The 27,861-nt window shown below is 42.2% G+C and overlaps 1 protein-coding gene across 4 annotated transcripts in view; it reads left to right on the top strand.

The window, feature by feature from the left end:
* The window catches only part of IKZF2 (IKAROS family zinc finger 2), a 145,225-nt gene that overhangs the window by 60,804 nt on the left and 56,560 nt on the right, over nt 1-27,861 (top strand). For 2 of the 4 annotated variants that reach the window (XM_034785838.1, XM_034785836.1), the window contains exons 4-5: nt 14,886-15,074; nt 25,307-25,474. In XM_034785838.1, coding sequence (XP_034641729.1) covers nt 14,886-15,074; nt 25,307-25,474 — 357 coding nt within the window. Of the gene's footprint in view, nt 1-14,885; nt 15,153-25,306; nt 25,475-27,861 lie in introns of all 4 variants that reach the window. The other 2 variants (XM_034785837.1, XM_034785835.1) reach the window with 1 other exon arrangement.

The raw sequence follows: 27,861 nt of genomic DNA, 5'->3' as shown, positions 1-27,861 counted from the left end.
CCCCACCATCCCCTACCCTTCCTAGTTCCTTTGCCCAGCCAGTCTGTCTCCCTCCAGCTCCTCACCTGATCTCAGTCTCCCCTCACCTACTAGCTCCTAGTCTCCCCACATTCCATCCTTGGTGCCCAGACCTAGTTTCCATGCCCAGCCAGTCCCAGTCTCTCTCTCCTCCCATCTTCTAGTCCTAGGCAACTCCCAGTCTCTTTATCCTAAGCTACTGCTCTTGGCCTTCCCCCTCACCACTTATCCCCACAGGTCTGGCTTTTGTCCCTTCTGCATTTGAGTCAGGCAGCTTCCTCTTCCACACTGCCTGGGCATCAGCAGGGAAGTCACTGAGAGCACAGGAGAGACTGGTTCCTTGGTCTTGGTTCTAGTACCCAGCCCCATCATGGCTGGGAGCAGACATTGCAGGGAAAGTCTGGCTTAACACTCTATATCCCTGGGTTGGAGGAAGCCTTCTCAGTCATTCAATAGGGATGGATCATGTGCTTCTGTAGGGATGGTTCATGTGCCTGGTCACTACTAGGAGCTGTGAAAGGCTCAAGTGCACTCAGTGAAGATGGGAACTAAAGAGATTTTTGCTCTTAAAATCAAAAGTCTCTACTGAGCATGTGCAAACTGATTTTTTTCCAAAGACTTATAACCAGCGGCGGCTCCAGGCAACAGCACTCCAAGCTCGTGCCTGGAGCTTTAAGCCGTGGGGGGGCGACCTGCCGCTCCCTGCGAAGGCGACAGTCAGGCAGCCTTCGGCGGTATGCCAGTGGGAAGTCCACCGGTCCCGCAGATTCAGTGGCAATTCAGCGGCAGGTACGTCAAAGCCGCGGGACCGGCGGACCTCCCACAGGCATGCCGCCGAATCCGTGGGACTGGGGACCTCCCGCAGGCATGCCACCGAAGGCAGCCTGCCTGCCGCGTTTGAGGCGGCAAAAAAGCTAGAGCCGCCCCTGCTTACAACTTAGCCAAATTTGGGGAGATTGTCACAGCAAGACACAGCGCCCCTCGCCCCTTTTCCCTCTCTCCTTGCCAAATTCCAAGTCCCTTTTCCAAATCATGGGGACACTGGAGCTTTTCAAAGAAAAGGTTGCCAGAATTGTTGTAACATTGCAAAACAACATATTTATTTTCCCTAGCCTTGTTCTTGGAAATGAACCATTTTGGCTGATTTTTTTTTTTTTCTCTCTCCAAAATTCAGCCTGAGGCAGATACCTGGCATGGAGAGTTTCAGCTCCAACAGCCAAAGTTTGGCACAGCTATAAGCAACTCAAACTGGGGGACTTATAATGAGAAGTATCAGGCAATAATAGGTGATGCAACCAGCCCTGCTGTAATAAGTGCTGGCATGTAAATAGCCTTAGACAAATCCATAGCCCAAGGAAACAAAATATTTCAACACAGAAATGACTTATGCCAGGCCTGAGTTTGGCTCAGTAGGGGATGCTTTGCACCAGCGAGAACTGACTTTGGCCCTGCAGCATGGCTTGGCATTTAGGCAGAAATCATTCTGAGTACATTGATTTTAGTTTTCCGTGAGATATTACCAGGTCTTTCAGAGATCAGTGCTGTCTAAGATACCATAAGAGTAGCTGAAAAAGAAATTACCGTTTGTGAGGTTAGAGTTGAATATGCAAATACCGGCAGAGCTGCTGTGTTTCTTCCAGGTAAAGTTCTGGTCTTCCATCTCCACTATTGATTTCTTCTTCTCCCTGTCAATTTCTAGCGAATATGTACAGACTGCATTGCACGCTGCTGTTGTATAGTATTTGTGCTGTTGTAGTGCCCCCAGGTTTCAGTCAGCATCAGGGCCTCATTGAGCCAGGGGCTGTAAGCATGGATGTACACAGCCCCTGCTCTGGAAGGCTTGCTGCACTTCCATTGATGGCAGCAGCAGTTCCATGCATGGGATGGGAGCAACAGAAAACGACAGATGCGGCAGAGAGAAGACTGTAATTAATATGCAGGAACTTTAGTTTGCATAGATCTGCTAGCTCTCTGCCTTCCTGAACAATGCTGAGTCCTCTGGGAGAACACTGAGGGTAGAATTTTAAGGGGTTTCCAGTTTTCTCAAACTCTTCATCTGTTTGTACATTATTGCACCTCTACAGTAGTCTAAAATGTCTCAGATTTTGGACCCAGTCCCCCAAACAGATAATCCATACTTCTCTGAGTAGTCCTATAAAAGTCAATGGGACTATTTGTAGCCCTTTTTATGGGTATGATGTTGAATAATACGATGTATAGTTTGGCTCCGGAAATAATAAAAAGTGAGAAAATGATTGATTGTTTTTTGCTTTAAAATCAGTAACCATTTATTTAACTGATAAATATTTATATTTCCATGTATATAATCACCTGCCCTCCCCCTCATCTCTCCTTAAAAGGAAAAAATGTACAGATGATGAATAGCAAACCTTCTTTAAGAGTTATTCAGGAATATTTACCATAAGGTTTTGTTTTTGTTTACCTTTCTTGTGGCTTAAGAGCTGGCATGGTGAGAAAAGAGATGTGAGGCAAAAGCTTTTGGTTTGAACACTGTGTCAGAAATTATCCAGAAATTGCAAGTTGCTACACAGATGTATAGATTTAATGAGACTGTGTAATGCCAGTTTTTTATGCTAAAGAATCTGACACATACGCTACTGAAATAAGTTAATACTCTGAGAGTTATTTTATATCTTTTCCATTGCCATCTGTCATTGCCTACATAATAATACAGGTGAAAGCGTAACATTTCTAGATTTTTTTTTTTTTTTTTATATAATGGATATTCATTTAAATATTTCACCGGTTTAATATCTTGTTTGTTTTATGTTGGTGGAGTATGGGCCCAATCCTGCAATCATAAGTAATCCTTGCACAAATGAACACTCCCATTGATTTCAATGGGACGTCAGTCATGGGCAAGAATTACCTGTGTATTTTCAGAATTAGACTCAGCGGGTCTGATTCTCCTCTCACTTAGACAATTTTACATCTGTGAACAATATTGGGTTAGATCCTCAGCCAGTGTAACGAATCCACTGGAGTTGCATTGATTTATAGCAGCTGAGGATACTCTGTAGTGGAGTAGTTAGTCAAGATTTAACTGGTATAAATGAGATCGGAACCCGGGGCTCATAAATTGACTTCAGTGGACTAGTTACCCCAGATTTCCATTGCTGTGACATCCGAATCTATCATGCAGTAGAAAGGAGTTGGACCTTTGATATCAAATTTCTGATTTAAATAGATAACTGAAGTTACTTTATAACAGTGTTCAAGGGTAAAAGGATGTAAACAGTAATATTCACGCTTTGTCCTTTTTAAGTTTGCAAAAGCAAGGAAATTCAGGACCAGATTGTTACTCTTACTCGGGTTCAGCAGTGTTGCATTCTGTGAATAGCCCCTTTGATAATTGAGCAAGGGTAGAAGAATTTTGGCCCTTGGTAGTTGCAGTCCACCCTTGGCTCATTACATTGTTCTGACTGTATGTGTTACTAGGGTCTCAGAGCATAAGCAGAGCTCTCTAGGTCCCAGGAGTCCAGCACCCTGACCTTCATGGACTGTCTGAAACCGACAAAGTGAATAAGGAGAGAAAAACACATTTTTACATTATGTCCAATGAAACTGGTCTCTTAAAGCAGCACAACTTCCTGTTGGAACTCTGCATATTAAAAACAAACAAATGATTTAACTGACTTAGGAAACTTTTCTGTAGGAACTGAGTAGTACACACAGCCACATCATGCTGCTCATACAGAATGAAAAAAGGAAGAGTCATAGACTTTAAGGTCAGAAGGGACCACTATGATCATCTAGTCTGACCTCCTGCACAACACAGGCCACAGAATCTCACCCACCCACTCCTGTAACAAATCCCTAACCTATGCCTGAGTTATTGAAGTCCTCAAATACTGGTTTAAAGACCTCAAGGTGCAGAGAATCCTCCAGCAAGTGACCCGTGCCCCACGCTGCAGTGGAAGGCGAAAAACCTCCAGGGCCTCTGCCAATCTGACCTGGAGGAAAATTCCTTCCCGACCCCAAATATGGTGATCAGTTAAACCCTGAGCATGGGCAAGACTCACCAGCCAGCACCCAGGAAAGAATTCTCTGTAGTAACTCAGATCCCACCCCATCTAACCTCCCATCACAATGCATAATTATCACATTGGTGTGCTAACGCATTAATAATACAACCATTCAAGGATTTTCAGCAACCCACTGACATTTGTTTTAAGAGAGCATGGGGTGCATAATAAATTAGTATGCACATATTTTGTCATGTCGCTGTCCCGATCCTCAGCTGGGGGAAATCTGCAAAGTTCCATTGACGTCACTCGATCTTCACTGATTTACAGCAGCTAAGGACCTAGCCCCATTATTTTTAATCCAACATGTCCCATTAAATGGGACGTTGACAAGATGCAGGAAAAGCACTGATTAAAATAAAGAAACACAATGAAAATGTTAAGCTCCCTTTTACAGTTCATAGATGATTTTTGTGATTGTGACAGGTGCTTCTCCTATAATTTTTCCGTGGTTGGATGACTCAGTGGAGGTCTGTCCTGTTGGGGAGAAGTATCTTTGCTGTGTCACTTATAGTTATTTCCTAGAAGAGGACGCAGATAGGTCAAGTCGTATTAAGAGCACTTAGAGTTTCGTAACTAAAAACAAAGCAAGCTTGTTTCCATGAGCTGAGACCACTTGAGTGGCCCAAAAGGTCTAACGTGTGATGAAAGCCTTACACTTATTAAAAATACTAGTTTTAAAACATATACAATAATAGACACAGAAAATGAACTGCCACTATTTAGCACCTGATCCAAAGCACATTAAAGACTGTGGGAATCTTTCTAGGCACTTCACTTGGCTTTGGATCACTGTTTCTGTTAATTTTTTTTTTTTTAATTGAGTGTAATTCCTGTGGTGGAGAGGGCTCTTTATAAATGAAATCCTTGTTATTGTTATAATTATTATGCTTTGTGTGCTTTAGAAAGCATTTAGGATGTCACACACTCTTTGAGAAGTAGAGATAAGTGAAACTATGAGGTTTTGGTAATTTGAAGTGGTGCTATATATATTTATTGATGATCCCTATATAGCTGTAGTCTGTCAGCATTTCCATTACAAATTTCTAAGATTTGGGGTATATAAAATTCACAGTGGGATCTTAACAAGTCGCTTGGGAGTGAACGTTAGCAGACGGTGTCACGGGTCAATGAGTAAGTGCTCCTTATTATGGTTTAGAACCAACCTCTTGGGGGGGCGGGGGAGTGTTTTGAGTCCTTAATGTTAGACCAATGCTGTGAGATTTGAGAAAACTCACTATAAATATTAGGGCTGATTCTCTGGTGTAAGTCAGGAGTAACTCTGCCAAAGTAACAAAGGTTAAACTGAGCTGAGAGGGGAATCATGGCTCTTGTGTTCACTAAACATATTCTAGAAGGTCCCAAGACTTGCCTGGGATATGAACGTTCAGTTCTCATGCATCTAGTTACATGTGTGCATTTAAGGGCAAAATTTTACCTCAGAGTCCTTTTATGGAAGGTTTGCCCAACACACACACACTTATGTATGTATGTCATATTAATTGCAAAATCTAGGCACAGCGGATCTAATCCAAAGCCCATTGAAGTCAATAGATGATAGAGTCCCATTGATTTTGAAGGCCTTTGGGTTAGGCCCAAAGTTGGGGACAAATTCTGACACCCTTACTTGTGTTGAGTAATTTCTTCCTGAGTAATCCCTTTCATTTCAGTAGGACTATTCACTGAGTAAAGTGCTATTCAGGGTGAGTAAGGGTGTCCGAATTTGGCCCCAATTTAGAAATGGCATTTCATCTCAATGCGGAACTTGTTGGGAGTTTGTGGGTTTAAGTCCGAATGCTTCCCATGACTATAACTTTTTTTTTTTTCAGTTGGAATATTTATATAAGCTTATATAGACAGGCTATGAAAGTTGTTCCACTGGTTTCACTACCACTGTCCCCATCACTTGTATGTGGCATTGGACAATCAGATTGGGAGAAAGAGGGTGGTGTTAAAAACAAAGCAATCAAAACTCTGTTTCAACACTGCAGAGAAACCAGTTTAAACCAACTGGGTATAACAGAACTGTAAATGAAACTAGCCCCTATCGCAGACCTGAAATACGTGGCCCAGTCATGTTCCCATTTGAATTCAACAAAATCAAACAGCTGATTTTATTGGGAGCAGGATTAAACCCATGATTCTTCAATGTCCTTATAAAATCCTTTTGTCGTCTGGGATTTTGAAAGGTGCCTAAATTAGGCACCGAACTCCCATGGACTATGGGCACCTAGTCTTTTTACACTTATTGATAAATCCCAGCGATAGTGTGGATAAAAACTTTGTAATCTACTTCTAACAATTTGAGTCAACGCAGACAGGTGAAGAAGAGTTTGGGTTGTGGCATATCTTGACAAAGCACTATTGAAATCAGTGATGTCACATGGATTCCCACCATCTGAGGATCTGGACTGTCATGTTCATAAGAGCGTCATCTTGGTAGCTCATGCAGTGTCAGAGCTGGCGAACATATTTGCAGTCAGCAATGTAGTGGGAGAGGCTTTTGCATATGTACAAGAGCCTCTAGTTAAAACTGAAAGGAGGGATGGGTAATTCCTCTTCCTTTGTTCTTGGAGTTCACCCTTTCCCTGGATATAGCTTAGTCAATCCAGCCGAAGATGGGTTATCACTGGGGCTTATTTAAAAAAAAAAAAAAAAAAACTTTTCAAGAGCAGCTGGAATGATGTACTGGACTTCCCTTTGGAATGTACCAATTTGCACAAGTGTCATAATATTTTCCAGAAAATTTCCTGTAGGAAGATATCACCCATATTGAAATATCTTCATTTTTCCCTTACTTCCCCATTGGATATGCTGAACACTGCAGTACACTATCCATACATTCAGTGGACCTGGTTCGCTTTTCTTGTCCGCATTCACCAATGTACCTCTACTGACTTTGGAGTCATTCCTGATTTACACAGGTGTAAGAAAGAGGAGAATCAGGCCCGATACATTTTTCAGGAACAAAGTATAAAGTTTCCAGTAAGTACACTTTAATGTAGGTCTGTTTGCCAAGTGGAGTTGCCTCCCTTCTTGGCTATGCGAAAACAAATTAATAGATTCCCTAGTCCCTTATCCCTCTGCTGTCAGGATACACACCCCAGTACGCATGATTTTCTAAGTGAGAGAATTTTTGTGGGTGCTCCGTGTTTAAACCTTTGGCAACACATTATTGTTAGAATCAAAGTTGATTATAAAGCCTCTTTAATTAAGGGCAAAATTCTGCCCTGAAGAAGAGGCTAAGGGTATGATTCTTCTTTATAATGAAACCTCTTTGCATTGCTCCAGCATCAAATTATGTTTACACTAGCATTAAAGTCTCTTTACACTGCCAGAGTGGCAGTCATGGGATAAGAGGGAAGGTCCTCTCATGGATCAGTAGCTCGTTAAGAGAGGAAATAAAGGGTAGGAATAAATGGCCAGTTTTCACAATGGAGAGAGGTGAATAGTGGGGTTCCCCAAAGATTTGTACCGGAACCTGTGCTGTTCAACATATTCATAAATGATTTGGAAAAGGGGTTGAACAGTGAGGTGGCAAAATTTGCAGACAATACAAATTTACTCAAGATAGTTCAGTCCAAAGCTGACTGGATCTCACATGACTGGGCCACGAAATGGCAGACAAAATTTCATATTGGTAAGTGCAAAGTAATGCACGTTTGGAAAAAATAATCCCAACTATACATACAAAATGATGGGGTCTAAATTAGGTATTACCACTCAAATATGAGATCTTGGCTCCATCATGGATAGTTCTCTGAAAACATCCGATCAACGTGCATCTAGTGTTTATTCATAGATTGGAAGAGGAAAACAAGCTTGCCTGCTTTTTCAGTTCCCAATTGATTATTTAGTTCATTCAAAATTAATCATTGAACTGAACGAGTTGAATAAACTGAAATGAAGAAAATATTCTCTCTGCACCTGCAGAAGAGGCTACTGCTGTCAAAAGTAGTTTAGCATGTCAACAAACTCTGGTTCCAGATGCTTAGCCAGTGACTTCCACCAGTTCTGTGTTTTGTCTTTCTTTAAAACTTGGAAGCAAACACGTAATATTTAACTTATTTTTTATTTTATTTAAATTATTTTAATAGTTTTTAAAAACATTTTTAAAAATCAGATTTAAATCCATGTATTTTAAATTATTGATTTTTATCCACCCTACTCCGGTCGCCCACACAGAAAATCCTCTGACCCAGGTTTGGAGGTGCATTAAACCCAGGCTCGCTTTCCCAGTTGGGGTCTGGGTTAGAGTCCAGGCTCTGCTTTAGTTCAGGCCGGAACCCATGCAGTGAGGACATAGGCTAGAGACCAATCAAATTCTGCTAGTCCTCCAGTCCCCTTCTGACAGTTCTCCCCTCCACACCCAAAGGATGGACAAGGTCTCCTGCAATTGACACAACTGATTGGGGAAGGAAGCCTAGAGTGTCTCAGCCCAAAGAACCAGGGCATATGCTCCCAGATGCACATGGGTGAGCGCAGAAACAGTGAGGACCTAGTAACTTAGGTAGGGCTTTGCAATGGGGATGCTCACACTCCGGATGGGCTGACCCAGGTGCTTGGACCCGGATTCCAGTCTCCTGAGTAAACTGTATAGTGTAGACATAACCATAGAGTTAATTGCGAATCAGGTCCTGATTGTTTGTTTCCAGGGGAAAAAAAAAGATGCTTGTGGCATTTTTTTACCTTGAACTTTCAGAATCGTTTCAGGCTGAAACTTGCTCTCTTTTTTTTCTTTTCAAATTTAATGTAATTTAGCAAAACTGTTTTTGTCTTTTAGTCTCATAAACCACTTGCCGTTCTGCCTCCCATGTTTCTAAATTTAAATCTACCTCCCCCACATACACCCCCTCACCATTGGATGGACATGAGGCTCAGTGCTTTAATGTAGTAATCTTTCAGTCCATAAGCCCAGGTTCAGATGTGGAAGGAGTTAGGTCATTGCATGATCATCTGCAGCTGACAGCTGGTCGTGTCACCAAACCACTACACGTGAATTATACCTAGGAGAAGCTGGGACTGGAATAGACCAATTGTTATAGATCAGGGGTGGCCAAACTGCGGCTCGTGAGCCATATGCGTTTTTTTGCAGTTAAAGGGCGGCTCCCTCCACACCCACCATTCTCCACCTACCAGATTGGGGGCGGAGCTCAGGGCTTCTGCCCTGCGGCAGCGTGGTGGGGCTAGGGGCTTCTGCCAGAGATGACTGCTGCCTGTAAGGGGGAGGGGGGGACGACAATTTAAAGGTTTGGCCTTGCCAACAGCTTGAGTCAGAGACCCAGGCAGACTACCCCTCTTTTCCTCAGCAGCCCCTCCCTTCAGCTCCCAGCTATTCGCTCCGGTGGAGAGGCAGTGGCAAACAGCTGGGAGCTCCAGGGAGGGGTCTCTTCTTTAGCTCCTTGGGGAGAGGCAGCAGCAAAAGCAGCTGAAGCCCTGAGCCTCAGCAGGCGCCCCCAAGCCTCGGCTCTCCAACTTCTGATGATTGTCATACATGGCTCGGAGAGTCAGTAAGTTGGCCTCCCCTGTTATTGATCACTGACAGGACTTTATGGAAAAGCTTACGCTGTGCCTACCTGTAATATCTCCTTCTCTAGTTAGTGCTTTGAGTCTCTTTTACCTGAGTAGTTATATTTACTAACTTTTACTTAATGTCCTCGGGTCTTTGAAATTTTGAGACAAGGCGGGCAATATATCCATGACTTTGCCCACTGTGCCTGGACAAAGATTTTTGGAACAAACACGGGATGAGCTAATTTGGCATCTGCTCTACTCGGTTTAGATACATGCTGGGTTAAGAACACATTTTGTCAGCATTAACTTAGAATTTCTTTGATTTTCTATGTTCCGCTGTATCTGCCCCATGATATTCTATCAGCAAGAGCTTTGTGCTTCCCTTTGTCTTGCAGTGGGGTGCCACAGTGCATTACTACCGCCTTGTTTTTTTTTTTTTTTTAATAATGACCTTTACTTTTCAGTACTGTACCTTGTAGTCCCAGCTGGGGATCAAAACTTTTAATGAGACACTAGGGATTTTCTAAATCTCATTTTTGGGGGAGATAACTTCCATAATAGAAGATAAAATGCACAGCAGGATCATCTTGTAATATTCAAGCTAGAAAAATCATTTAAAATAGGAGCATAACATCTGCTAATATTTTGCTGGTGATTGTTGCGCTTATTCATGGATAAAGAAAATATTTTGGCACTAAGGACTTACCAAAGCACTGCTTAATATGGCATTGTTGATTAATTAGCACATGAGACAAGATTGCATTATCTAGAGAGGCCCTGTAGAAAATAATTACTCTTAAAGTATAAGCTAGAGTCAGTTGAATAGTGATACTCAGAGGGAAAGAAAAGCAGTTGTGTGCCCCCACTGAATGCATGCTGTTAGCTTTAAGTTTATGGGTGGTGCTTTTATGGTGGGTGATTGTCTCCGTTTGTGTCAGGAGGTGTTGAACAGTACAATAAAGCGAATGGTGATAAAATGAAGAAATGTTAAACTGGGAAAAACTTCTGGCTTCAGGTTTGATGCTCCTTGTAAAACTCTGGGGTTTTTTTTACAATTATTATTCTGCAATGTGGTTGTAGCCATATTGGCCCCAGGATATTTAAGAGACAAAGTGGGTGAGGTAATATCTTTTATTGGACCAACGTCCACTGGTGAAAGAGACAAGCTTCTGAGCTTACAGAGAGCTCTTCTTCAGATCTGGACAAGAGCTCGGTATAAGCTCAAAAGTTTTCTCTTTCACCAACAGAGGTTGGTCCGATAAAAGATATTACCTCACCCAACTTGTCTTTCTGGATTGTGCTTGACATTTTAGACTCATTTGCTGTATTGTTGAGATTTATAGAAGAGGTGCTGAAAAGTTTCAACTTTGTTCTGTGCGTATGGATTTATCTATTGCATAGTCAAGTGCAAGAATGACCACAGTTTTCAGTGAGCGTGCAAAGAAGGAAAGAAAGAGCTTTGTGGTGCAGTTTACGTGTAGACATTATACAGTACAGGATAGCCCCAAACTCTGCTTTATACATCCTTTCTCTTTTAACAAATAAAAGAATTATGTTAATTTGTGGCAATAGGTGAAATCAAAGAGAAGGTTAGGTAATTAGCTCTTGTCTTAGGGCTGAATAAAATAGAAGAAATAAATACACCCCATGTACTGTGTGTGTTTGTAAAATATTGTTCATGTCTGGCATATGCATCCACATGAAGTAAAGCAGCAAGGATGACCTGATTAGTAAAGTCCTCATGAAGAGCTGAGGTGATCCCCACAGTAGCAGCATTCCCTTCCTTGGAGACCTGCAACTCTCCCTAGTCCCAGCTGAAGAGGGAACCTTCACAGAGCAACAAACACATGATGCCAGGTTTCTGAAAGCGACAGGAACAGAGTCAAAGGGAGTGAACATTTGTCAACCGGCTGAACAATTCTGCACAATAGCCAGAGTGCTTTTAAGTGACGAGATGGAATGAGCAACTCTCCGTATACAGCCTTTGGAGTGTTCTACCGAGCTGTATTCTGAGGAGTTGAGAGGGTTGTGTGTTGTTTTGCAGCAAACAACTTGCTCTGTTTTGTTTTGCTGTTTATCCTACTGGATGCAAGCCAGCATTCAGCAGAAGGAAACATTCGGGTAAGATAAAATAAGACACTGGTAACAATCTCCCAGTTTCTAAGCACTTATTTTCAGAGACTCTCAGCAACAAGGGCTCTCGTGGACTTGAATGGGAACTGTGAAGGCTCAGCACCTATGAACAGTTATTGTTCCAGATACAATAAATACAGTAGAGTTAGTTATATAAAAATACACCCTGGATACAAATTACTCTCTCTCTCTCTCTTGCATGTGCACACTCGGTCACTCACATATACACACACCCCTTCATTTGGTGCAAAGTGTGTTGTGACTATTTTGCATATTATTCCTACTCTACAGGGATAAAGGGCAATCTTGTGGTTAAAACACAGTATTTGGGGTTAGGAGAGCAGTGTCCTCCTACTCCTCACTCTGCCACAGACTTCCCGTGTAACAAATCCACATAGACAGCAGCCATGATTAATTTGGGCTTGTTGTGCTGATACCCTGAACACCCCCAGTTTCAGCGGAAGTCAATGGGAGCTGCTGGTTCTCAGCACCTTTAATAATCCGTCTCCGGATAAATCCTACACAGATACTTTCAAAGATAAGGTAGGATTAGAACCTTGGCCCTTTAATTCCCAAAGCAAAGACCTTGCAATGAACTAAAACCGTCCTGTGTGACCTGGAGCAAAGTCAGTTAGCCTCTCTGTGCCTCTGTTCCTTCATCTGTAAAATGGGGGTATGGCACTGCCTTGCCTTAGAGGAGTGTTGTGAGCGTAAAAATGTTCAAAGATTGTGAGTCGCTTTGAGCTCTGATATAAAGTAGTGTAAGAGCTCAGCATAATTATGGTGTTTTTAATGTGTAGATTTCAAAGTGCTTTACACAGGAGGTCAGTATCCTTTTACAAATGGGGAAGCGGAGGCACCATGAGGGAAATGACGTGCCCAAGGTCTCCCAGCAGGCTAGTGGCATAGCTAGGAATTGATCCCAGGTCTTTGGCTCTTAATTTGTTAACTTGAATCATCTCACTTCATTCAAACAAACACAACTGGGGCAGGTTGGAATAAAAATTGAAATTTCTAATTTTGATTTAAAAAAAAAAAGTGAAATTTTCATAGACATTTTCAAGAAAACTTTATCTTTGTGGTTTTTTGAGCAGCTCTGTGTAAAAAGTAGGAATTGTACATATTTGGGGCCAGATTGTGGTTTGTCCTTCATGTCCACACAGGTGAGTAAAGGGTAGTAAGGCTTCCCTTTGTTCCTCTGTGCTAGTTACCCATCGTATGGCTAGTAGCGTGCTGGAGAAAACTGCCTCTGTGGGCTGCTATATACCTGCCCCCTCCTGTGCATGGGGAATGGGCTGGAAGGGGCAGGGAATGAGCGGGAGCCCAGACCCAGAACGTGAGGCAAAGTCACTGTTTAGCCCTCAGTTGTGACATGGTGTCTTTGTATCATCAAATGTATCTTTGTGGAAATAAAATATCCGTTTCGTTCAGCAAATAAAGAGCAAAAATATTTCATAATGTAAAATGTTTAATGTTTTGATGACTGGGTTTACAATAACATACGGCTACCATAGTCTGTCTCTAGGGTGACCAGACAGCAAATGTGAAAAATCGGGACTGGGTGGGGTGGTAATAGGAGCCTATATAAGAAAAAGACCCAAAAATCGGGACTGTCCCTATAAAATCGGGACATCTGGTCACTCTATCTCCTTTTTCTGTATGGTCTTACTACAGTATATTCATTCCTTGGCTCCCATTAATGCCATGGTGGACAGTGGGAGATGTATTTCGACAATTGTACAATTAGAAAGTCACCTCTAATTGGCCTTTGAGCTCCTGTTTTTGTTCCTATCACTATACATGCCCTAGGTCACATGGAAACACAGATTTCTGAACCTTCTCATTTTTTTTTTTTTTTTAAACTATCAAATATTTAGGGTGGGGACATAGAAGGATAACTAGTGAGGTTCATGCTAAGGGACTGGATAGCTCAGGGTACTTGTAATGGGAAATGCAGGAAGCTTTTACCCTCTGGTTCAACTGGAACCTCAGTCTGTAGGGGCTGAAATTGTTCCTATATATGAGAGACAAGGTGGGTGAGGTAATACATTTTATTGGACCAACTTCTGTTGGTGAGAGAGACAAGCTTTTGATCTATATGGAGCTCTTCTTTAGGTCTTCAGGTTCTGACACACCTATACCTGTTTTGTGGATAGACAGTGAAACTCTGGGGCATTCTTTACAGCAACTTTCACTAATCAGACAACATTTTCAAATGTCGGTGTCTAAGGTGCATTGAGACACCTCAATAAGGGGCCTGATTATTTTTCAGTTCTCATTGGCTTTGATGGAATTTGGATGACACCTTAACGGTCTGAAGCAAAGTCCGCTGAAGTCAATGAAAGACTCCCAGGCTGTGTGTCAGGCTGTAACAGAGTGCACAGACAATGGGATGCCATTATCCCACTTGTATACATGAACTGCAAACCAGAACATAGTTGGCATAGTAGGTCTCATTTCAGGCCTATTTGCCTTGGTAGCAGAAAAGCAGTGGCTCATGTATCGTATCTCTTCCCTCTGTCATAAAACATGTCTGTGCAAGAACTATGACTTGGAGATTATCTTTGCACCATGTATGCCCTGCTTCATTAAACTAATTTATTTTGAACAAGTTTGCCTGTAAGGAGAGCTCATTTCAGTGAATTGATTGTGTAGCTTTCTCTAACTGGAAGACTGCGGTATATAGTTTGATGTGCAATTGCTAGAACTAGGTGCGAGGGGAGGAGTAAATATTTTTAACTGCTCATTCCCTGTGGTACACCACTCTTCATACTCCTTGCATTCAGTGGATCAATGAAAGGAAGAATGATTCTGTGGTCAAAGCAGTGGAAGATCTGGATTCAGTTCCTTGTTCTTTCACAGAATTTCTGGGTGACCTTGGGCAAGTCACTTAGTTTCTCTGTGCCCTAGTTTCCCATCTGCAAAATGGAAATAAAAATGCTTCCTTTCTCCTACCTTTTGTCTGTTTAGAGTAGACTGCATATGCTTAGGGATAGGGTCTGTACAGCGCATGTACAGCGCCTACCACAATGGGGCCCTGATCTTGTTTGGAGCTTCTAGACACTATTGTAGTCAAATAATTAATAATAATAATGCTAATTGGTCATGGTATTAGTTAATTGGTAATGAGGAAAAGACTGATTTTTTTGTTTATATATTTTTTTAACATTTCAGCAAATTCAGTAAAGCTAGAAATGCAAAGCGATGAGGAGTCTGACAGGAAACCCCTAAGCCGTGAAGATGAGATCAGGGGTCATGATGAAGGAAGCAGCTTGGAAGAACCCCTCACTGAGAACAACGAGATGGCGGACAACAGAAAGATCCAGGAGCTGTCAGGCGAGGGAGGAATCCGGCTTCCGAATGGTAAACTGAAATGTGACGTCTGTGGCATGGTTTGCATTGGGCCCAATGTGCTTATGGTACATAAAAGGAGCCACACTGGTAAGCAGCTGAAAGAAAAACTGATGACTGCCTGTGGCATCTGATGTTGATATTACCTGACAACTCTTCTCTTGCCTCTGTAATCAAGGGTGACAATAGGGGATGTTGGGGTGGGGTGGGGTGGGGTGGGGAAGGGGGATTGGGGTGGATTTGCTCTTTCAAAGTTCTGGTGACGCTCTATTGTTGGCAAGCAAAAACCTTTCCTGGCATTGAGTGCCGGCCTTCAGTTCTTAGGAATAGCAAAGAAAAGAAGTCTGGAAATCAGACGTTATCATTCTTGCCCAGCAGTAATATGGTGAGAGTTCAGCACAAGTAGAATTGACAGGTGTCATTCTTTTCCATGTCTTTAATGTGTGTGTGATCCCATATATTTTTTCTTCAAAGCTAAGTGGCTAAAGTTACTAGGCTTCAAGATGGGACATGTAAGTATCTGGGGAGCAGGACCGCCCAGAGGATTCAGGGAGCCTGGGGCAAAGCAATTTCGGGGGCCCCTTCCATAAAAAAAAGTTGCAATACTATAGAATACTATATTCTCACGGGGGCCCCTGCGGGGCCTGGGGCAAATTGCCCCACTTGCGCCCGCCCCCCCGGGCGGCCCTGCTGGGGAAAGCCTTGGGCTGCACTCAGATTGGGACCCCAATTCAAGAAAGCACTTAAAGCATGTGCTTACTGTCCTGGGACTTAAGCATATGTTTAAAGTTAAGGACATACTTAACTTTCCAGGAAGGGGAAAGCTCTTTCTTGCCTCATGCCTTTGATATTGTTAATGGTATGACAGACAGTCCACACTCAGACATTGTACTTAGGAACTAGTGTGTGTGTGGGGGGGGCTGTTAAGGAAGAGTAAGAAAAGACTTTGTATTATCCCTTTATGAACTGAATAGTTTGCAGTTCAGTAGTGAGCAGTTGATGATAAAGAGATCAATAGAACTTTTGCACCGAGCAATAATACACATAGTATAAGTACGGATGTGATTTTTGTCACGGAGGACCTAGATTCCATGACTTTCCAGGACCTCTGTCGTCTTCTGGGGCAGGGTTGGAGCAGCTATCAGCCCCTGGGCTGCCAGAAAAGTGGCCACTAGAACAGCTGACTGGTGGCCAGTCCTGGGCTGCTGAACAGCTGGCTGATGGCCCACTGCTGGTCAGCGGTCCCCAGCCCACTAGAGCAGCAGCAAGGGTTGAGTCAGTCCCTCTGGGGTGGAGCAGCAGCGGCCAGCCCCCGCCACAGGGTATTTTTAGTAAAAGTAAGGGACAGGTCGTGCGTTTCCATGACTCTTAGTAAAAATACCTGTGACAGAATCTTAACCTTAATTATAAATTAATGCTCTTTACACAAGTTGTATTGATAAAAATTAGCATATATGTATAATGCAAAGCACTGCAGTATCATATATGGTGCATTCATGATTTCAGACAGATTGGCAGCTACAGCAGAGGAAAAGCACTACTTAGCGAACTGAAATCTTGATTGATTAACAATTTGACATCCCACTACTAGATTGGTCTAGTAGAATGTGCAGCATACTGAATCCAAGGTTGTAAAGAGTTCCTGTAAGTTTTCAGTAGCGCATACACCCATGCAAGTAGATGTACAGTAGCTACATCAGAGGCTACACAGTCCACCTTGAGTGCCCAAATTAGACATCCTACATTTTATATTTAGGCTAGGGCTGCCAACTTTCTAATTGCTGAAAACCGAACAGCCCCTGCCCTGCCTCTTCTGCCTACAGGCCAGGGCAACTGGGGCACAGTGGGGGCTGGTCCCTGGGGTAAGGGGCAATCGGGGAATGGTGGACCAGAAGGGGGGGCGGACAGGATTCCCCCACACACACCTGGGCAGCAGCACCTACCTCTGTGAGCCCGGTCCCAAAACCTGCCACTGCTCTCTGTCAGGCATCAGCAGCTGAGCAGAGAGCAGCTATTTATTAATACATTATTATAAATTATTAATAATTATTAATAAATAATTATTTATTATTTATAGCTCCTCCATGTTGCTCCAGCTGCTGCTCTTCCCACCCCGCAATGGCGGAGGCCGGTTACTGCGGCCAACCAGACTTTTAGCGACCAGTCAGAAAACTGGACACCTGGCAACCCTAGTTAATCTCCTAATTAAAACCAGCCTGAGGTGTTGAGCACTGGCAGGTCCTTACAGGACAATGGAGCTCTGTCAGCACATCTTTTATTTAGGTGCCTCGACATACGGGTGATTTGGGTGCCTAACCTGTTAGGCGCCCACATTTAAACAACAACATTTGCCTTCTACTGTGCAGACTAAGGCAGCTATATGTGCACGTGTAGCTAAGGATTACATAACACACTGCTGTTTTCGTAAAGCCATTAGAGCTTCTCTACAGTGCTCCGGCTCTTTGCCCCTGAGCAGAGAGGCTGTGATGCACGGCTCTATACAGATGCTTTCGAGCATATAGAAATGGGCATTCCTTTCACTGTGTAGCTCTTAGTGAACCAGCTGGCCCGTTGTTTTATTTTAGGTGCTGATGCTTCACCGTCTACAGCGGCATGTCCATAGAAGGAGGAATTTGCTTGGATGTCCACATCCTTGTCTTTAATGGCAAAAAGTAAAATGTTAAAAATACCATAGCAAGGGTAGTATTTAAAACACTATCCTGCCATTTCATCAGCAGTAGCTATTAACGGGCTAGACTGAGCCTTTGGACTCGGCCCTCCTAGGCTGCGTCTGGCTGTGCAGCCCCCAAGGGAACTCTGGGAAGGAATTGTGTGCCAGACACACCTCCCCTTTTCCACTGGTGAGGATTCAGTATCAGCCCTTCCATGAAGTAGCATACTCCTCATCCCACTGCCCCCAGCCAGCTTTGCTGGCCAATGCATATGTAGGGGCTTGACTCCCCTTCCTCTCCTGCGGAGCTGATATGTCCCGTATACTGCAAGGCACAGTCTGGCCCACTGTTTGCCTTGCAGAAACTTCAGCTGTCTTCTCCTCCAGAAAATGGTAGATCCTGTCCCTAAAGCCTGATGCCATTCTCTCCCAAACACTGCAGCTTACCATAATAATCATAATTCACACACACACACACACACACACGGCAAAATTGTGGCTCACTCAGAAGAAGAAGGGGTTACAAGATGGCCTCCTACTCTTTGGCATGGTCTGCTTTAATCACAAAAGGCACAACAGCCTCCCCCTTCCTTACTGGTGAGGTCCCTGCTGCCCCTACACACCAGCCAGTGCGGCTGAACAGACACAGGAAGAGGGAAGTAAGCTGTGACAGGCATAGGGCTGGCGCAGATTTTTGCTCCCGTGACCACACAGTTTCACGATGCCCCTGATTCCGGGCTTGTGGTAAACCCACAATGGAGCCCATAATGCTCCTGCCGAGGTAGCAACCGTTACCGTAGAATCCTGCACTTTTTTAAGGTATTGATCATTCAGGTAAAGCCATTTCCAAATGCATAAGGGGAGCTTTTCCATTTGTTTGTCATGTATCCGTAACATTCAGCCTAGGGATGCGATGTGAAGGTGGAACAATTTCACTGAGTGGCAGTGTCCCAGCTCATTTCACAAGAGCACATCAGGGCTAATTTATCTTCCTTTTTCTTTTCAGTAGAGACTTCATTCTCCATGCTGTTGCATACCGGGGGCGGGGGGCTGTAGCAACATCTTTCTAAGAGTTTTGTGTTACTGCAGTAGTTGGATAATCAGGTAATATTGTCATCGGGTACTCCAGGCACTCTTGTTTGGCGGTATCGAGGAGAGAGGGGAAAAAAAAAAGTAGGGTGAAGAATCCAATTTGTCTACAGAAATAACAAGGAATTCTAATGTGTTTAAAAGTGAATTTGTCATCCCTCTAGGCTTGGCCCTTTATGGGAATGAAAAAAAACCAAACCCTCTCGTATCTTCCCGCTTTCAGCAGAGCTGATACCATACTGTGTACATTGATGCTCTTCCGTAGCCATGCTATTGCCTCAGTGAGGTTTGTGAGACCCTTACACACACTGAATGGTAACTTAATCCATCACCATAATAACACTTAGCTCTTATCTAGCACTTTTCGTCAGTAGATCTCAAAGTGCTTTTCAAAGGAGGTCGGTATCATTATCCCCTTTTACAGATGGGGAAACTGAGGCACAGAGCAGCGAAGTGACTTGCCAAAGTGACCCAGCAGGCCCGTGGCAGAGCCAGAAATAGAACCCAGTTTTCCTGAGTCCCAGTCCAGTGCTCTATCCACTAGGTCATACTGCCTCCCTTCAGTGCGACTACTCATATTGCAAGATACTATTCAACGTGGATGAGGGTATCACAATCGAGCCCACTTATGTTAACCACTTTCGCCTTGCATTTCTGCATTTCTGCTGTTCTGGGTGATCTCAGGAAACTCTCAAGCCTTTGGTTCCACCCCACCTGCATGTTAGTACTGCAATGTATATTTGATGTACCAGGGAAGGAATTTTTACCAAATCCTACTGTCACGTTCATAGCATTGCAGATGCACATACAGAACTTGGAACAACTGAAAATGCTGTTTAACTTTTTTATTTTATGCAGGGATAAGGCTGTTTTGGCACAATTGATTTGGGACCAAAAAACCCAATTGTGCTATTCAGTATTCAAGACGTTCATGCTTAATATGGTTAACCACAAACAAATTTAAATAGATGGCCATGTTCCCTGGTTAGAATTAATTTCATCGGACTGTCAAATATTTGTATAGAAAGGATTAAGTTGATTTAGTGCCTAGACTACTGCCTCTTGCACCATGATATTATTTGGCATTGGTTACATGGAGCAAACGTTCTAGGGCCAGATTTTTCAAAAGAATTTGGCATCTTCCATTTAGGCATCTAAATAAATGGCCAGATTTTCAGAAGAGCTCAGCTCCCAGTTAGTACTTAAATGAAGAGGCTGGGTTTTCTAAATAGCTCTGTGCCCAGCAGCTCTTATTGTTAACAATGAGAATCAGTGGGTTTTTTGAAAATTTTTGCCCCTTCATTTTAAGGGACTAACTGGGAGTTGAGCTCTTTTTTTAAAAATCTGGCCAAAAATGTGGGTACTGAGTGCTCTTGAAAATCCGGGCCCTTAAACTATTTGAGATCAGGAATGACTGAGAAATTAATAAAAGAATTCAAATAAAATCCCCCCTTGGAGATGGGATTATCCAAAATAAAGACAAGTAAATCCCTCAATTTTCTTACTCATTTGCTTGTTCTGTAGTTAACCACTGTTCTAAAGTGATGTTTAGCCCCATCGCTTAACTGGCTAATGGAATACAATGCAATAGGTAAACATCTAGACCAAGAAGCTCAGGAGGATTCAAAACAACAAATATGGAAATGGAATGAGTTCGTCTACTTTTTATGTTGCTCAGATTAAGGTTGATTGCTCTGCTTTCGCTGTTGATAGATTAGCCGTACAGCTACCCTTTCGTCTGTGCTCCCAGAGCAGTTGAGGCAACTAACGCACCAGAGGAAATATTTCTTCCTATAGTTCAACTAAAATAACCCAAAACAATTTTACGTGGAGGGTGAAAAATTAATGTTATCGTTAACGCTAAACTAACCCCCTTTTTTTTTTTCATACCTCCCTGGGCAAAGCAATTTAGCATGAGGAGGTGAAGAGGGCTGTTTTGTAAGTATCCCTCTCTCAGTGCTTAATACATTCTTTTAAGAGCAAAATTGTCTGCAAAATAAACAATTGTCAAAATCAGAATCCCTTTATTTCTATGGGCCAGACTTTGACACCTTCAGTCAGTTTGATCCTGAGTCTCGTTTACATAAAGGCTGCTTTATACCATTCTAGTAGGGAAAAGGAGCCTTAAAGGCAGGTGCAAAATAATTACATTCAGACTCACTTCCATTAAGTTTAATTAATTGAATTAATTAACTGTAGCGATGTAAAAAGGTCCTTTGTGCAAATGAGAAATAAGCCCATTGCTTTAGTTTGCAGACAGTTCTGTTGACTTCCGTGAGAAAAGTTATGGAGAGAGGTGTAGCTCATTGTTAACAGAGGGGTTAGATGCTAGTGCTATCCTGAGTTCAGAGTATGCAGGTATAATATGTTTGGAAACACATATAACAGCAATTTGGTATAGTAATGCCTCCATCTCCTTCATTCCCCATTTAAAATCTCTAGAATACATGAAACTTTTTTAAAAAGCAAGTGGCAGTTCTGCGTAGGAAGAAATTCATTGAATTTCGGAGGAAACTTATTTTACCTGCCTTCTTATGAGGGCTACTCATGTTGTTTTCAACACGTTGCAAGCTGTTTGGATCGGCGTCTCAATAAAAGCGGCAGATCAGGTTTGGATATACCCCTGGTCCCCAGTTAAACTGTTGTTTTGATGTTGAGAATGGCACAGTTGTATTTCACAGTGGGATGAAATATAAAGGAGGATAACTCATAATGAAACCTCTGCCCACCACTTGCGTGCTGAAGTGATTAGGGGGAATGACTGTACGTGGAAGCAGTCCAGTTAAGAAGAGAAGGAGCTGGTTTGCTTCTTGAGAATGTTTGAACTATTTATATTGTACAAGATAGAAAACATTAATAGGACGTTAATCTGTACATAGTCCTGGTTTCAGATTGTATTATTTCAAAAGATTCATAGATTCTAGGATTCATAGATTCTAGGACTGGAAGGGACCTCGAGAGGTCATCGAGTCCAGTCCCCAGATCAGCAGTACTAATTTGTGCTATTGTAAAGTCTATGCAAGTGCATCTGAAGAAGTGAGGTTCTTACCCACGAAAGCTTATGCTCCCAATACTTCTGTTAGTCTTAAGGTGCCACAGGACCCTCTATTGCTTTTTCCCCGGGAAGTTAAAGCAGCCGCCCCTCCCCGCAGCTCCCAGCGGTTTGCTGCTGCCTGTCCACGAGGAGCTAGCACCTGGGAGCTGCAGGAAGGGGTCGCTGAGGGTAAGAGGGGGAGCATGCCTGGGGGGGCCCAAGCGGTGGGGCGTGAACCTTTAAATTGTGCCCACATACACACATACACTTACTTTCCAAAGGCACCACTCATCTCTGGCAGAAGCTCCTAGTCCCACCACCCTGCTGCAGAACACAATCCCCAAGCTCCCCTCTACCCCCCCTTCCCCCCCAACACACACACAGAGTCTGGTAGGTGGAGAACTGCACTTTAACTGTAAAAGAACCTCATGTGACTCACAAGGCGCAGTTTGGCCCCCACTTCTTTGTATAATATAGTTAAAATGCGCTACGAAAGGCCACACCCTGCCAAATCCACTTGGTCCAAATTCCCAGGGCCCAATTCACCTTACACCTTGCGCAGTCATTTACACCAGTGCAAAGTGGGTGCAGAACAGTAACAGATCAAGAGTGGTAACATTTTATATCCACTTTTTCTGGTGTTAATGATTTACGTAAGTTGCAGGTCAACTGAATAGGCTAGTAAGCTTCAGTGGGCGTTTGGCTCATGTAAGGCGTTAAATATTTAGCCACATGACTGTTGGCTTGAGTTTTGCCTTTGTAAAAGCCAAAGAATTTTTGAGGTATCATCAGACTAGTCCACAAGCAGAAGGACCTCAGAAAAAGGAATACTCTGTAACCATTACCTAGTCTATTTTCTTTGTGCGAAGGGGTTGAAGTTAATGTATGGTACCTACAGTTAATCCAAGAGCATATAGACACCTCAGTTTACTCTTCTAGGGAACCACACTCTTCAGAAATTTTGATTGTTAATTTGTGTGGTTTTAGGGGGTGGGGGGGGATGTCCAAGGTGTGAAACACCTGGATTTCACAGTGGTTTGGAAGGGTTTCTATTTTTTGCTTGGGAAGAGGGTGAGGGGATGTTTTTAAAAAATGTTTTGAACTTCTGCCATCACACATTTACAAAAATATAATGTATATTTAAGTTTTTTGGTACTAGAAATCTTTTTTGGTGACACTTGATATTAATGTTACATTTATAAATAGTTTATAAAGGGTTACTAAATGATGAATAGAGGTTTTAATAAGTGGCTAATCAATTGTTATATATATTTATAAAGTCCAAAAGGTCAAGAGATTACTTATAACAATCTATATCGCATTCTATTGACACTCTTATAACCATCAATAATGTGTACAACTCATGTCGGTAACATTTATTGCATCTATTACTCATTTATTAACCCTTCATAAACCACTTATAAATAGAAACTTAGACTTCTCAATTTTGGGTGTTCAGCACACTATTTCAACCTTATTGAGAGAAATGGAACACCCAACCCAGTCCCTAAAGCACATTGTGAAAGTTCAAAAAAAAAAAATAGTCCCCAATTACCATCAGCGGTTGGTTGATTGAAAAAATGAGGATTTATGGCCCAGCTTCTTAATAACACTCAGTCATGCTCTCAGGAAGACTACATTTCTAAATTTGTATCCAACACACATGATGGAATTTGCAGTAGACATAAGAAGTAGTTTGATGAAAACATAGCATGCATTTTATGCAATGAGGGGCCATTAATCTTACAACAGCAATTGACGAAGGTTTTGGAAGTATGTGACAGATTACAGGTTGATGACAGTCCTGTTGCAGATGCCATGTAAATGTGGTTTAATGTAATTAACAACGATGAAATGAAACCACACACAGCAAAATTGAAAAAATGATTCAGTGAAGCTATGGAACCTTTCCATTACTTAGCCAACATGACTGATCCTAAATACAAAGGTCTTACATTGAGCCCAGAATGGGGAGAAGAAGCTGAAATGTGGCTGATGGCACATAGTTGAGTTCCTTCCCTCTCTTTTAGCATTTACAAATGAAAGTCCAGATTTCTTCCTTAAATCTATGTCTGGGAAGGAGGTTGCGTCACAGATCATTGCCTCAAAAAGGGGCAAAACTGTGGAACTAAAATACTAGAAAACTGGACAATTGATTACAGAATGCGGTCAATTATTTTAAAAAAAGATTAATACTCCTCTCCAGCCAGCTCATTATCGAACCAAACATGCCTTCACCACATTGGGATTGATTTGGCCAAAGCTTTGTAATAGGAGATGAGCTTAAAAAAATAAATGATACTACTTGTATGCTGAAAGTTAGGAATATCCTTAAGTATCTTGTTGAATCACAGCCTTAATAAAATCATCTCAGTGTCTAAGGCCCTAATTCAGTAAAGCACTTAAGCATAGGATTGACATTAAGTATATGCTTTGATCCCATTGACTTCCTTTATAACCAATAGGGCTTAACCATATGATTAAAGTTAAGCACATGCTTAAGTGCCGTGTTGAATTGAGATAGACTAAGTATGTTACAAAGTGGATCACGTTGTGTAAGTTTTGTGTTTCATTTCACAAAACCTTTGTGGTGTTTTTCAGCTTTCCTACTTTTATTATTATTATTTATTATTTATTTATTAATTATTTATTTAATGAAAAACTGTGTCGTTTAGGTTGGGGGAAAAAATCACAACCATCCCAGGTTAAATCAAACCTTTACTATCAACACAAACGATTTTATTAAATGCTTATTAATTTCTACTTTAAGACAAAACTCTCCTAATGGAGATAATTTTTAAATAAAAGTTATTTAAAACCCAACTCTGTTTACTTCTCCTTTTTCTAGGTGCAGCTTTTCTCACCATGTTTGCTACTTACCAAAGCTATTTGGGCCTGATTCTCATTTATACTAAAGACCCTTTGCATCACTCTAGCAGTGCAGAGGAGCCTTCAAAGGGGTTTTAATTATTTTAAAAAATTGTTTTGTTTTACGTTAAGACAGTGATATCTATCCAACGTTCTAAACCCCTCTGAGGATGGGGCCTCTATAAAAAGATTTGCAAGCCACAGAGAGAGCAGCACAGTAGTGGGCTTACATTTTCCATGGTGATTAGTGGTTTTGGTTGCTCAGCTTCAGATCCCTTTTTCAGAGGGTGGCTGCTCAGCCCTTTCTGAAAATCAGGCCTCTTAAAGCATCTCCGATGGGTGCCCAAAACTGAGGCACCCAAAACCACTGTTGAAAATATTGCCCACAATCATCAGGAAGTGCGAGCCTTTAGGATCAGCAAGTCCTATGTTACAAAGAGATGAAATAAAGGATTTGTGGTGGGTTTAAATTGGGTGATGGTGGACTTAGATCTGGCTGCACTATATTCTGTTACAAGCAATAGGATATTGGGTCTGTGTGTTCTGTGTTGGATGGTTTCTTGATCGTTCTCTCCACTGTAGGTGAGCGCCCCTTCCATTGTAACCAGTGTGGAGCTTCTTTTACGCAGAAGGGGAACCTGCTGAGGCATATCAAGTTACACTCTGGGGAAAAACCGTTCAAATGTCCCTTCTGCAGCTACGCCTGCCGGAGAAGGGATGCCCTCACAGGACACCTCAGGACGCACTCTGGTGAGCCTCCAATGTCTCCTCTTCCTTGTTGTTTCCTTCCTCGTGACTGTTAAATCAAAGTAGGTTATGAAATTGCAACCACATTTCCTGGTGAATGAGTTCTGGGCTCCCAGACACACCAAGTCCTGAACTCTGGGAAACCAAAAATCCAAATCAGGACCTTGTGGTTCAGACCTACCTCTTGTATGAATGAGCTCCTGCATGGACGCTGACACGTTTCCCTTTGCACATCTCATTAGATGCATCCTAACTTTGGCGTTAGATTGTGTCGACATCTTAAGCCCTGAGCATCTGTAAAATCCCCAAAATGATCAGAATAAATTAGTTAATTTAAAACTGTGTTTTACTATTCATGTCACATTCCTGTTGGCACCTAGTAAGATTCATAGACACTAATTACTTGTAGGGCTCAGGCATGCCATTAAGCCACAGTGCTTCCTAAAGCATAAGGAGGATGCAGCAATTATACCCCCATTGGACAGAATGCATTGTATGCTCCCCCCTGTTCAAACCAGCTCCACTGGAGCTATGGTCACATCCTTTCAAGCCCCCTATTGGCTCCCCCAAGGAGTCCAGTGCTGTCAGTGGCACTTGACTATAGCAGTCCCTGTATTGAAGGTCATGCATGTTGTCTGGCCCCTGCACATGGGCATCTCAAGGGGCCAGACTACTTGTACCCTCTTTGCCCAACTTCCTCACTTATGGGGTAGCCAGACACAATCAACCCCTGAAAAAGTGAAAATCCCCCATCATTATCTGTCCCCCGAGAATGTTCATCTTTTGGGGGGGTATCATTTACGGGAGACTGTTTTTGTTTTTTTTTTTTAATTGTTGAATGAACAAAGATAATTAGACTGTCTGGAAACTGTTCTACTTCCTTTTTACTGATGAACTTGTTTAACGTATTGTAATATGTGATTCTTGGTACCCAGCAGAAAATACATATGGAGTATCATGCGGTGAATTTCACATTCTTCTGACCATAACCGCTTGAAGTATAGTGAAAAAAAAAATATTTTTATTTTTAAAAATGAATCATGACAAAAAACTAACCCATATTACAAAAACACACTCATTATAGTTTAAGATCGTTTTTATAAGATGACTATAGATATTGTTACCTAGATATAGGTTCTTCACATTTCCTGTGTGAAAATATAAGGCGGATCTTGTACTTTTTGCATGAGGATGAAATGTTGCTGTTCAGTGGTGAGATTTTTCAAAAGTGCTTAAGTCACTTAGAAGTATAAATCCTATTGGAAGCCATGTGCTCCTCGGTGATTCACTTGCACTTGCAAGTTCTGCCTTTTTAGTTTCGAACTCCAGTTTCATTTGAGGGAGTGTCTTCTATCTAAGAGGTGGTGTTGTTTTTTTTTATTGACTCCCCTCACTGCACTATAAGTTAATAGATTGGTCCTAATAGTCTAGAAAAAGAAGCTGATCAAGAAATCTAGGAGATTCTATGAAATCTTTGCCTCTTCTTCCTTCCCTAGTCATAAAACGAGATGCATCAGAAGTGAAACCTGGGAATAAAGATAATGATGAAATATGAGACCTCAGTCTGGTCTGAAGTGAAAGCACTATACTTTGAGCCAGATCCAAGTTGGGCCGGTTTAAATCAGCATTGCTCCACTTAAATCAAGAGAGCTATGCTTATTTGCACTGCTGAGGATCTGGCCCATTATTTCAACATGTGTGAAACTCTTTCCCTTAAAATGAATTTTAATAATTAAAAGGACACCGTCAAATTAAACATCACATTTTTCTCTGAAATATTGTTCACATACTATTCATAACAGGAAACACCCAAGAGTACTATAGGAGAAAGAGATTGGTGAATTTTTTTTTAAACACCTAATTTTTCAGCTTGTTTAGTCTGTGATTTTGGCAGCACTTTGTGTTTATGACACCTCTTAGCCAGTTTCACTGTTTCCCCTGTGTAATCTATTAGTCAGTTTTCCCCTCTTCTGTGTGTGGGTCTTTCACACAACAAAGGAGGACATTTTAAAAAATAGGAAAATGTGATTGTAAACCAATAGAAATTAGCATGTCAGAGGCCGCTAAAGTACATGGAGCTTCTTTTAAAGTGAATAGATTTTGAGTTCATATCTTTTATTGGATCAACTTCTGTTGGAGAGGGGGGGGGGGTTTCAAGCCACACACCGCTCTTCTTCAGGTCTGGGCAAGGTACTCCGAGCATCACACCTAAGTGCAGTTGTAGCTGTGGCAGTCCCAGGATATTAGAAAGACAAGGTGGGTGAGGCAATATCTTTTATTGGACCAACTTCTGTTGGTGAGAGAGACAAGTATCACAGCTAAATGCACTTAGGTGTGATGCTCGGAGTACCTTGCCCAGACCTGAAGAAGAGCGGTGTGTGGCTTGAAAG

Source organism: Trachemys scripta, chromosome 11, assembly GCF_013100865.1.
Source record: "Trachemys scripta elegans isolate TJP31775 chromosome 11, CAS_Tse_1.0, whole genome shotgun sequence".
NCBI classification, from domain to species: domain Eukaryota; kingdom Metazoa; phylum Chordata; order Testudines; family Emydidae; genus Trachemys; species Trachemys scripta.
This window is presented reverse-complemented; position numbering and strand designations above follow the sequence as displayed.